Source organism: Pseudopodoces humilis, chromosome 5 (assembly GCF_049639895.1).
Source record: "Pseudopodoces humilis isolate 2021_Gansu_Grassland_sample_001 chromosome 5, ASM4963989v1, whole genome shotgun sequence".
Lineage (NCBI taxonomy): Eukaryota > Metazoa > Chordata > Aves > Passeriformes > Paridae > Pseudopodoces > Pseudopodoces humilis.
In genome coordinates, this window is record NC_142204.1 from 19,829,399 (window position 1) to 19,842,089 (window position 12,691).

General features: G+C 43.3%; 1 protein-coding gene across 1 annotated transcript in view; it reads left to right on the plus strand.

The window, feature by feature from the left end:
• The first annotated feature begins 10,762 nt into the window (after nt 1-10,762).
• The window catches only part of TXNRD1 (thioredoxin reductase 1), a 35,939-nt gene continuing 34,010 nt past the window's right edge, over nt 10,763-12,691 (plus strand). The window contains exon 1 of the mRNA XM_088055661.1: nt 10,763-10,881. Coding sequence (XP_087911787.1) covers nt 10,803-10,881 — 79 coding nt within the window. The 5' untranslated portion in view covers nt 10,763-10,802. The remainder of the gene's footprint in view (nt 10,882-12,691) is intronic.

A 12,691-nucleotide genomic window follows, 5' to 3' on the forward strand; every position in this document is an offset into this window, starting at 1 on the left:
CCCTCAGCGCGCGCCCTCCCGCCGGGCCGGCCCTGCCCGCCTCCTTTATGGAGCGGCCGGGCCGGGGGGCGCCGGGCCCGCCCCCCCTGCACGGGGCTGGGGCACAGCGGCGGCCGGAGCTGCCACCGAGGGCTGGCTCTGCCACAGGTCTCGGTTCCGCTGGGCTGCTGCTGCTGGCGATTGTGTAGCGGGGCCTCTGACCCAGGGGCAGCTCTTCCTGCGGCCTCGGTCTCACACAATCACAAATGGATCGGGTTGGAAGGGACCGCGGTGTGTCAGCAGGTCCGACCTCCCTGCTGAAGCGGGGTCATTGTAGAGCACCAAGGTACAGGATTGCATCCAGGTGCTTCTGGAATATCTCCAGTGAGGGAGATTCTAGTCTTTCTGGCCAGCCTGTTTCAGTGTGTGATCACCATCCAGCAAAGAAGGTCTTCCTCATGTTCGGGTGGAACTTCCTGTGCATCAGAGTCTGCCTGTTGTCCCTTGTCCTATTGTTCGTTACCACCAAAAATGCCTGGCTTCATCCTCTGACACACTCCCTCCCAATACATTAATGAGGTCCCGTCTCAGTCATCTCTTCTTGAGGTTGAATAGGCCCAGCTCTTCCAGCCTTTCCTCATAAGAGAGACGCTCCAATCCCCCAATTGTCCTTGTTTCCCTGGGGGCTGGGGGAGAGTGGCCAGCTGTGACCCACTGGCCTTGTCTCTGGCCTCACTCTACTGTCGCCTCAGTAGCCAGTGCCTGCTGTCAGCAAGGCAGGCACCATTATTGTGAAGATTCCTTAGATCTATTCCAGCCTGTCCTACACTTGCATCAAGATTCACCAGCTGACAGGAGAACAGGTTACATCCCCATTCCTACATTTTGCACAGCCTGAGAAAGAAGAGGCTGATGAATAGGAGGAGTTCCATGAAGTTGGAAGATGTCTCATGGAACCCAGGTCCGACCAGCCATTTGGTGGAACAGAACCTTGGGTGAGGGGATATATGGGTCTGTATTACCCCATCACCCTTTCCCCCAAAAAGGTAAAATTTCACTGCAAACCAAAAAGGATCATTTCCCCCTGGTGATACAGGGCTTCAGGAGAACACTTTTCTTCCACTTTTAGGCTTGGTTCTGAAGAAATACAGGCTGCTGGGTGAAGATATTAGTTGGACTGACTTCTCTACTGAGATTTATAAACCTGTCTTAAGAAGCATTTATATGAAACACTTCATAATCCACCAGTTCCTCCATTCACTAGAATCAGAAATAGCCAAAAGGCAGCCAAAGACATTCCACACATCTGCCACCAACAGGTGTATGTGCAATCTCCACAAGAGAGGTAATAAGAATATTTTTGATTTGTGCAATTCTTAATAACCTGTAATAATTCATTATTTGAATATCTTAAGTATTTTAAGTAAACTAGTATAAAACTCACATTTCACAATAGTTTCTACTACCATCCTCTTCTGATTAATATTTGATAAATACAGTATGCTCCTCTCCTAGCTCTCTTCTGGTACTGGGATTTACACAAAGCAGAACTCAATAAACCTTACACATTTCCACATGGTTTCATGTAACAACATTAGTTTCATGTGCCTTGATATATCATAAAGATTTAGATTCACTCAAAATGTCCATGTTTTTGGATTGTTTTGAGTTGTAAGCAAAACATTAAGCGAGAAGAATTTTGTATGGCCATGGGTTTTTATTGCAAATGCTATATACAGCTTAATGCTGCCTCATGGGTAGCTTGACCAGTAATCAGTAATTTTTTTTTAAATGCCCAGAAGATGTCAAGTAATGCAAGAATATTCACTAAGTTTGGGAACTTAGGTGATGCGTTTTCCCACTTATCTATTTTATAGCTTCTTTTCACTAAGTACAATGCCATGGCAATACACTATTAATCTGTGCACTCTTAAGATCTTTGGGTGGATTTTGTCATGTCAGCCCAGAATTTCACAAGTGATTAGAAAGATGAACACTGACCAGTGTGCAGGTTTTTCAGGGCACAGAGCAGATAGTGCTCTATTTTTGAGCTACTGGTTGCTAGTTTTGAATCTTCTTGAAAACAGCCTTCAAATTTTTCTACTGCATTTTCTTCAAACTTGAAATGAAAACATTGTTTCTCCTGAGTTTTTTACTGATATTTATCAATGTGTGTTGATGGAAAAACTACTTATCCACTTCTTCTCAGTACTTTTCTTTAGGACACCATAGTGGGAACAAGTGTTCACTGTTACTACTGATGGAACAGCACTCAGTGGTTAAACTTGTCAGCCAGCTGGAGCCAGGGAGTCCAAGCCAGCATTCCCATTTACATACATTTTATTTTGTGTTTCTCCAATTGCAGCAATTTCTGTGACACACACATGTATTTTATTTTGTGTTCCTCCATTAGTAACAATTTCTGTCACTCACTTGTCATTCAGTCTTCAATTAGTTTGTTATTTTTTTCCTATGCTAAGTATACTCTCAAGCTCCATATTTTGCGAGGCCCAAGATTGTAATTTTGTGCCTAAAATTTTCAGTGAGGAAATCAAATTCTTCAGATATTTTCTGTTCTATTTAGTAGGTGTTAGCAAAGGTGAGCAAGTCTGCTTCTTTAAACCAGAACAGATATATCAGCTTGTTCCAGAATGTGCCTTACTTGTGCTGTGGACTCTGTTACTTGGAAAAATAAGTTCTTGAAATAAGAAATTCCATTTTTTTGTAGAAATAGCACTGGATGTAGGCTGGGTAAGTTGTTCATCTAACTTTCTCCAGAGTTCTCAAAACTGTGAGATTCTTAGTGTAATAGACTGGAACTAGGTCTGTCATCAAACTGTGAACTCCATGGGGCTTCAGGAACTGGTATTCATTCTTAATAGTGATCTTTCTGATGCTCATTATCTTCTGTTTGTTTTTGTAGATCAGAGCGTTCTTATTTGTATTCCACAATCCTAAATAAAAGATACTTGAAGCTGCTACAGAGCTAAGCAACGGTATCTGAAAAAGATGAAATGTGGAATTCCAGAAGAAATTACCTACAGGTAATTAGCCAAGTCAGAGTGGGATGAGACCAGATGAAATTAAACACAGTTCAAGACATTTTTATTTTTCTAAGGATCAGTAGCTCACTGCTGTGTTAAAAAATTCTTCAGCTAATTAAGCATGACTTCCTCTTAGACAGTATTCCCCCTTTAACAGTAAAATTTCTGCTGCACTTGGAAGGAGCTGGGTGCTTAGGTGGCCTTTGTGCTATGTGATCCCACAGCTCTGAAGGGGAGACATGTACAGTGTCTGCACTGTGCCAGTGCACCCGAGAGGCAGATCTAAAAGAGTAGCTAGCTTTGATGCTCATGCCATGAGGACCAAAGGATGTGTTTATTCACAGAAGACTGGTATCCCGCCAAAGAGGGGGCTTGGAAGGTGCAATTCTGAAATTACTACATCCCATTTAGGAAGTATGGTCCAAAGTGCAAGCTTGGATACAATTCCCAGGCCTATGGCATGCTTCTTGTATGAACTTGGGCAAATTGCTGTAAATCCAAGCTATCAGGTCTCAACTGAGATGTGCATAAATGCCTGTCTGAAGTTTAATCATATTGTGCCTCAATTCCCCATCGCCTCAATCAGTAGCAATATTATTTTCATATCTTGAGATGAACTGTGAATGGCTTAGACACTGGGAAAGCAGGATAGGTAGGGGTACCAGAGGTAAGAAATTACATCTGTGACATATAAATTAAATATAAATAGAAATTACCTCTCTGAAATAGTGAAACTATTTTCTGAAGGCTTCTTGAGACCAAGCTGCTGTATGCAAATCCCTAAGAACTGAACTAATTTTTGAGCCTTTTCCTCACTACTGCTCAACTGCATTTCCTTCACAGGATGCACTGTGAAGAAAAGAAATGTAGTACATTGAGACATATTCCACTAAGTAAATTTGATTAAAATTGACCAATGTTTCAAAATTTATTGGGGGAGCTAATACAGATAGACTGTACATAATGCCTAAATCTTGTTCCTTTAGAGAAAAGAAAAAACACTGTTTTCACCGGTGGAATAGGTAGTCAAGCAAATAGATGCAAAGTACAGCTTGAAGTTTATGTTTGCTGGTTAATCTCAGCCCAGTGGGGTTAAATGGGGCTGGCAGCAATCCCTTTGAAAGGTAGCTGGAACAGAACTGACTTGTAATCAGGTAATTTATATGTTAAGACATGTCTAAAACATCAAGTATAGACATTCCATACGAGCAATAGGAACTTCAAAGCACACATGAAGACAGAACCACTTGAAGGACTAGAAGAGATCTTGGCAGAAGCTTCTAACTTGTCCATGAGTAATACAGCAACAGGTGGAGGTGAAACTATAAAAATATCTCCTCTGCTTTGTTTTCAAAAAAAGGAACAATACAGTTTTATGATCTGAGAAGAGCTCGCTTTACAACCTCCTGGATAAAACCATTAGCATTGGTCTTGTCTCTTCTCAAAACACAGAAGAGAAAAAAAATCAATGCTCATTTTAAATAGCAAAGGTTGAAGTAATTTAGCTTTTTCAAACCTTATGACAAGTAATATAAAGTATAAAATGGAAAAGCTAAGTAGCTCTGGTAAAACTTTAATTTTTTGTAGCTAAATTTATTACACCTTTGCAAGGGTCATTAATGTGGATTTGTTTGATATTACTAACATTCAGCCTCATTCTGTGGTTATGTTTTGGATTTTCTCCCTATTACCAGCTACATGTGGGATTTAAATTTCTCAGTGGTACAAGGATGGTGAAAGATATCTTATTTAATACCACTCTGCAAGAGGACAAGCAGCTGCTTAATGGCTATGCAGTGAAATCCTACATCTCCCAGGGGTGGGGAAGATGGGTTCCATTACAGCTCTGTTTTGGGTACTGCAGAGGGAGCACAGAATACATGTCAGATGAAGATGGGAAGTGAGGAAATGTGGACTTCTGCCCAGTCCAGTTCTGATGACAAAGTTACGATCATGAAAGCCCTGAGGCTGTCAGCATTGACAGAGTGGATTTACAGAGAGGAGCTCTGGTGGGCTACAGAACTAAGTTTTTCTCTGTATCATGAAAATTTACTTTCATAAAGCCCCTATTTTTGCATTGTGTCCATGTGGTTCAATTACACAACTCTAACAGGTTTGATCACTTAGTTTTGCTTGGCATATGCCATGGTTTAACCCCAGTCAGCAAGTTCCACATAGTTGTTTGCTCAGTGCCCCGACCTCAACTGGGAGTAGAATCTGAACAAAAAAGTAAACCTCATGGATTAAGATCAGAACAATTTAATGATTAAAATAAAATGCCTTTATACTGCCACTAGAAGGAGTAAGAAAAGGAGAGGGAGGAATAAAACTCTAGAGAAACAAGTGATGCACAACACAGTTGCACACCACCCTCTGACCAATGCCCAGCATGACCCCAAGCAGTCATTGGTAGCTTCTGGACAACTCCCCATAGTTTATTTACTAAACAGGACATTCTATGGTATGGATTATCCCTTTGGCAAGCTCGGGGCAGCTGTCCAGGCTATGTGCCTCCCCCAGCTTCTTGTACCCCTGCTAACTGGCAGAGCTTGGGAAGACAAAAAGTCCTTGATTTAGAGTAAACACAACTTAGTAACAGCTAAAACAACAATATATTATCAACATTATTCTCATAATAAATATAAAACAAACACTGTGCTATCTACTAGGGAAAAAAACTAACTTGTTCTCAGCCAAACCCAGCACAAATTGAGGAATTCAGGACTTTCCTAGAAGTACCAGACGTTTCCAGAGCCTGTGGCATTTGTCAGTATTTGTAGTTTCCTTCCTGTAGATATGGGATCCTAAACTGCAGTGCTTCAAAGGCCTGTGTACATTACCATTCTGTCAGCAGCATGATAAAAATAAAGCTGTTCTCTTACACTCGGTCACACAGGGAGCATCTTAGCCGTGGCCCTGAACTGTCACTAACATGCTGACACCATCACACTTGCAGTGTAGGAAGAGACATAGATGACTTCTGTCAACTTAAACATGAAAGCTGAAATTCTTTTCTCTTGAACTTGTCCAGACTAAGGACTAGAGATAGGGTCAGTCTTTAGAAGTGCTTTCTTCAGAAGGATGAGTCAACACCTGGACATGCCTGTCTTTCTCTGTTGGCTACAGAAGGAGCTTAGATCCAGAGCTTATGCAAGAGGCCAAACTTTGAGGTAAGAAAATTAATCAAAGCTTGCAAAAATTACCTGTGGTATTTCAATTATATTAATATTCTGAAAATGCAAGGACCGTGTCAGCTTTAACAAGGCTAATATTTAGGTGATTTTGCATTAAGCACCAAGAATTCTATACTTTATAAGAAGGTAGCACTGTGAAATTGAACCAGCCTTCTTCCCAGTTAATGTATAGAAGAAACACTTAGAATATTCTGTGGAAACAGAAATTCTAATACTATTTTAATGATCACTGTTATAATAGTCAACAGGGAGCTGGAAATCAATTATCTCAGAAACAACTGAAGGACCCTCCCACTGATGTACCATTTAGGTAATCGTAGCTCTGTCACACAGTTCTTCAGCAACAATCGTGTATCAAATATATTTACTATAAAATACCCAGAACTTAGCCCCATACTAACCACTGTGAAGAAAATGAACTTTTCCCCAACCAAACCCAGCACATTTCTTTATGAGATTTCAAGACAGAGAAAGCACCTTGCATTTTGTCTTTATAAAGTACATTATCTGTTAATATTTTAATGTAATTACTATTTTGTATTTTGTAGACTTTTTACATTAATTCGATTTATCATAGCTGACCTCTTAACACCAACACTAGAAGCTTATGCAGGCATCCTGGAGCACATGGCACAGGACTGTGTCCAAATGTACTGGAATATCTCCAGTGAGGAGTTGTGTTGACTCCACAACCTCTCTGGGCAACCTGATCGAGTGCCCAGTCACTCACACAGTAAAGAAGTTCTTCCTCCTGTTCAGGCAGAACTTCCTGTGCATCAGTTTCTGTCTATTTCCTCTTGTCCTGTTGCTTGGTACTACCCAAAGCAGATTTAAATCCATGCTTTATTAACTGAAATAGGGTATCAATCTTCCAATAACTTCAGTACACAAGCTTACCTCTGACTCTCAAGAGTTGGTGTCTGTGTCAGGGAGATATCAAGGAGATACTACAGGGTCCAGGGTGTCTTTTGACTGTATGATCCTGCTCTCCTATGCATGTCCTTACTACTGAAAAAGAACAGCATGAAGATCATTTATGAAGATGACAGCACTAGAAACTGAAATATCAAGTGTTTTCTAAACAGAGAGGAAGATACAGTCTCTCTTCCAAAGAGTCTAAATAGTGAGAGAAAGGCAGAGACTGACAAAAATGTATGTCACATATGGACAAGGCATCAGATCACATTATTATTAACTGGAATATGTTGCAGGTTTTCCCATCCTTTTCCTTCTGCTTTCCATTCATCTTGTCTTCCTATTCTGTTTATATTGCAGGGGATTCACACTGAACCTCATGTATGTGTGCAGTTAGTCACCTAAGAATAAATTAAAAGATAAATTAATGTACTCAGCTTTTCTTAAACCTTATTAAAAGTGTAATTCCTAGGCAAATTTTAATAGAAAGAGGGCCAGATCTGCCCAGAAAAAAAAGGTTAAACTTGTGGAATACAATGAGAGGAAACAAATGTCTTATGTGGAGAAGCAGATAATGAAGTAGGTAAAACTGGAAGGATGATCTAACAAGATAATAAGAGTAAATCAACTAAAAAGAAAGAGTTTAATAGCATCTTGGAGTTGATTGTCACCTGTGCTTCAGGAGAGAGCATGAAGCCTGTGGAAAAAATAAAGGAATTATCTTTCAAGAGGCCAAAATCAAAAGTAGTCTGACTAAAATAAGAGTTTAGGAACATAAATTCTCTAGCTGTACTTTGAATGGCCCGATGGCAGTGTTTGTGAGGGGGTTGTAACAATTGGTGTAAGAGGTTATGTGGGCCAGTAACATGGCAGGAAGAAGCAATCCCTTGGGAGGAGTGGGTAAAGAATGTGAAAAGGGTAGTCATTGTGTGCAGCATCAAAATTCTGTTCTACAGTGAGACTCCTTGATTTAAGTGACACTGGGTAATTCTGATTTTTGTATGCACTGGTTTTACGAAGCATCTCAAAAGTAGAACTTAATTTTTCCTATTACTTCAGTGGATCTTCACCACAGCAATGTAAGACCTTTTTCTTCATTAAAAGAAATGTGATTAGAAGATAATTGCAAAAGAATAAGCAAAATGAAACACTGTGAATGAATAACAGGACTGCAGGATGGTTTTCTAAATTTGATTTTTCTCAAATTGGCTGAATTGCGAATTGCTGGTAGTCCTCATGTAATGAAAATATTGAGATAGGGTTTGGTGGAATAGGGTTCCTTCCCTAAGCTTGTTCAGCTAATTTTTTAAATAACTATATTTCTGAAGCCATAGTAATCCATGAATGCCTGCAACAATTATTTTCCTCATTCTTGTAATATTTTTTGCTGTTACAGATGGCTATACTGAATATATAACTTCTAGAATCACAATGGTCTTTCTCATAAATTCAGAGACTTTTTTCCACTTAACAGTCTTAAGCTGAGTTGTTTTTCTGTGTTTGAAACCTCAGCTGACACTGGAGATATAATTTCAGAGTAAAAGAGTAATACAAGAGGAATACAAATAGGCATTGCTGAAGTCCTCTGAGCAAAACACCTGGGGACAGAAAGGCAGTGCCTCTTAAACATCAAGACTCAAAGTTATCCTGTTCTCTTGCTTCCCTTTCTTTTGATCCTTTGTGGCCACCCATTACTACTTTTGTGGCAGATTACCAAAGTAGACATGACACATTTTACACTGGGGGACACTTAGGACTTCTGCAGGACAACAGAGCAACCCAGTGGTCACTAAGACTAAGAATTCCTCAGTCTACAACATTTGTTTCATTGCCATGTGTTGGTGTCACAGCATCCTTCACACTCACTCAGCTACAGAACCCAGCAGTCAATCAGTGCAACTGAAAAGACCCATCCAACAAAAACATCTATGGTTGGGTTTGCATAATTTTAAAACATTTAAAAAAATGCCAGTGTTTGCTGTAAACAAGAATACTGATCATATAAATTGCCTTGTTTGATGTAATGGCACATGCTTCCTTCCACGTGAAGTGTTTTATTGGGTTTATGTGGCTGGGTTTTGGTAGTGGGAGGTTACAAGGATGGCCTCTGTGACAAGATGCCAGAAGCTTTCCCTCTAAAAAGGGAAAACAAGTTATTGTACAGATGTAATTGCAGACAGAGAAGAGTCAGAATATGTGTGAGGAGCAACTCTGGAGACAGTAGGGTCAGTAGAGAAGGAGGGGGAGAGGACATGCTCCAGGGGCTGGAGCTGAGATTCCCCTGCAGGCTGTGGTGCAGCCCATGGTGAAACAGGCTGTCCCCCTGCAACACATGGAGGTCCATGGGGATGCAAAGATCTACCTACAGCCCATGAAGGGACCCACACTAGAACAGGTGCCCCAGACAGGGCTGTGAGCCCTCGGAAAAGCCCTGCTGGAGCAGGCTCCAGGCAGGGACCTGCAAATCTGTGGAGAGAGTATGACATAATGGAACAGGTTTCTGGTGGGAGTTGTGACCCTGTAAGGGACCCAGGCTGCAGCAGGCTATGCCTGGAGGATTGCACCCTGTGGAAGAGTGACCAATGTTGCAGCAGTTTACGGAAAACTGTTGCCCATGGGATGAACTCAATGTTGGGCAAGTTCATGGAGAGCTGTTTCCCATGGGAGAGACCTCATGCTGGAGCAGGGGAATGACTTCTTCCTGAGCAGCAGCAGAAACAACCTGGGATGAACTGATCATAACCTCCTTTCCTTGTCTCCATGTGCTGCTGGGGGAGAGGAGGTAGAGTTGGGAAGAGGGGAGGGCTGGGGAGAAGGTATTTTTAGGATTCATTTTACTTCTCATTCTCCTTCTCTGGGGTTGTTAGTAATTCATTCCGTTAATATCCCCAATTCAAGTCTGTTTTGCTTGTAACCGTATTTGGTGAGTGATCTCTCCCAGACTTTACCTCAACCCTCTTTTATATTTTTTCTCTCCTGTCCACTTGTCTAAGGGAGTGATAGAAAGGCTTTGGTGGGTGCCTGGTATCCAGCCAGGGTCAAACCACTAGGACAGTGAAGAAAGCTCCTATTGACTGATGATAACAGCAGACATTTGTGACCAGGCTTGGTGGTAGTTTAAAGGTTTACGGCTTTCATCTTGCTTTGGCTTCTCAGCTGATTCCAGCAGTCCTTGGAAGACGCTCCTCTTGCCACATATTTGAGTTTAAGCCCCCAGGATGGGGCCACAGCCTCTGCAGCATTGTAAGGTAATGGTGTCAAATAATGTCCCAAGCCCAGATGGGAGCAGCGTGACCAGCCTCACGCAGGTAACCTTCCACTTACAGTGTCTTATCTTATCTGTGTATTTCTCAGCACGAGCCATTAACTGTGAGGGAAAAACCTGTCCCAGAAGATCTCCTGAATGCCCTTTTCTCGCCAGCCCTCAGGAGGGAGGGAGGGCTCGCTCGGGAGCTCAGGGCCTGGGCCCGCCCGGGCACCGCCAGGGGCCGCGCCAGCCCCGGGCTGTGTCCGCCCGCGTCCGTCGCCATCGCGACCAAGCCCGCCGGGGCGGAGGGAGGGGCCGCGGCCGCCAGGGGGCGCCGCCGCGGACGGGGCGGCGATCCGGGCCCATCCCGTCCCGTTCGGCCCCGTCCCGTCCCGTTCGGCCCCGTCCCGTCCGGCCCGCGCCATGGGCAGCACCCTGCGGAAGAGCCAGGCGGTGCGGCAGGCGCCCGGCGGCGCGTCCCCGGAGCGGCGGCGCCCGGCAGGTAGGCAGCAGGCGGCTGCCGGCGGACTGCACCTGCCTGGCAGCGCTTCGCACCTGGTGGGCTCCGAGCGCGGTGGGGCGGGCGGGCGAGCGAAGGGACCGGCTCCGGTTTCCCGGTGAAACACCCGGCAAGGCGCAGTTGAGGCCCCCACCCTTGGTGGCGGCCGGGCGCCCCGCGGGGGTACCGCGCTGCAGAACAACTTTGCTGTGCCTTCAGCAGGGCGAGTGCTGTCTCTGTTCCCAAGCACGGCCTCTGCCCGGCTGCCCCCTGAGTGACTCTGATGGGCAGGCTGTGAGCATCGCGCCGCTCACCGTAGAGCAGAGCGATGCTGGGTGTGGGATCCCGACCCCGGGGACTGCCACAGTGTGGCCTGAAGGATGGCTGTGCTGAGGAGGGAACGAGATGTGGAGTTAGGAACACGATTTGGAGTTAGATGGGAGTTGAATGGCCCTGTGGTCCATGGATATGATTTCTGCCTATCAGGAATTGAGGCATCTTCCCAAGACAGAGTGGGGAAATTTGTGTTTCAGCTGACTGCTCTGTACCTCATCGGAGTCAGAGCTTCAGTCTGAGATCCTCCATGGGCATAAATTCACTGGGTCTATAGAACCCAATGAAAGAAGCTAAATAATGGGCTCGAAGTAATGAACCTACGCTTACATCTGGCACTGAGCAGCAGTTCTGCCTAAATGAAAAGGCACTCTTAGGATGTAGTACTTCATTGAGAATGTTCTACTCTAGGAGCGTTTTTAGCTCTACCAAATCCTTGGGAGAGGGGACTGTTTTTAAACATGTTCTTATACTTGCAATAATTTGAGGACATTGACACAAAACCACCTTGGGAGCTTTAAGGTGTTATATTATATTTTAAGTCTTATTATGAAGGATGGAAATTGTAAGAAGCTTGGCAAACAAAAAGTAAAGATGCCTGTGCAGTAAGAATTTGCATAAGGCACAGCAGGAGCTGGCAAATACAAAAATGAGGTTTGTAACAGTTAAAACTCTTGAAACAGGCTTATTGCTATGGCTCCATGTTGCTTAGATCTTTCAATTATACCAACATAAAATCCTCCAGTCTGGGCATTGGAAGCAATGGATGTTCCTTGATCCTAAGAGGAAGGAATGGGGAAGAAAGAAAAAAAAAACCCAAAAACCAAAAAACCTCTCAAACTACTGTCTAGAGAATCCAGTTGTCCTTGTACTTTCAGGACAGTGCTGTGACCTGACGGCAGTTCCCTTACCTAATGCTGCCACTACCATGTTCTGATTTAGAAGTACCTAATTTAGTTTTAAGTCAGATACTGTAATCTGTGCAGGTGTGGTAGCATGGAGTCTGGGGCAGAGTGAGCTGCTCTGGAGTTATCCCCAAACCTGGTTCCTCTGGCCAACAATCTATCTGCTGGCATAAACTCAGAAATGAAACCTGCACCTTAACGAGCATTTTCAGTCTTGTGAAGCTGACTCATTTAGGCTAAATGACTTAAAAGAACATGTTGTTTGTGCTTTGGTTTATATGCTCTGCTGTATCTTTGGTTTTTCAATTTAAGATGTTACTACTCCCTGTTGCCTATTCTACAACTCTGGCAGCATCTTAAAGTAATTCTCCAGGAAGGCTGGTTTAAACTGAGAGACAAAGTTTATATTTAAGCATCAAGGACGCTTTGCTTCTGGAATAGTTGGTTATGAGTAAATTATTATCTGAAACCCAATGTCCACTTCCCAAAGAAACACGTCAACGTTTTTAGTGTCCATCAAGGACAAGAGATGAGAGGAGTTCTCAGTGCTGTTGAAGAACTTAAACAGAAGATTA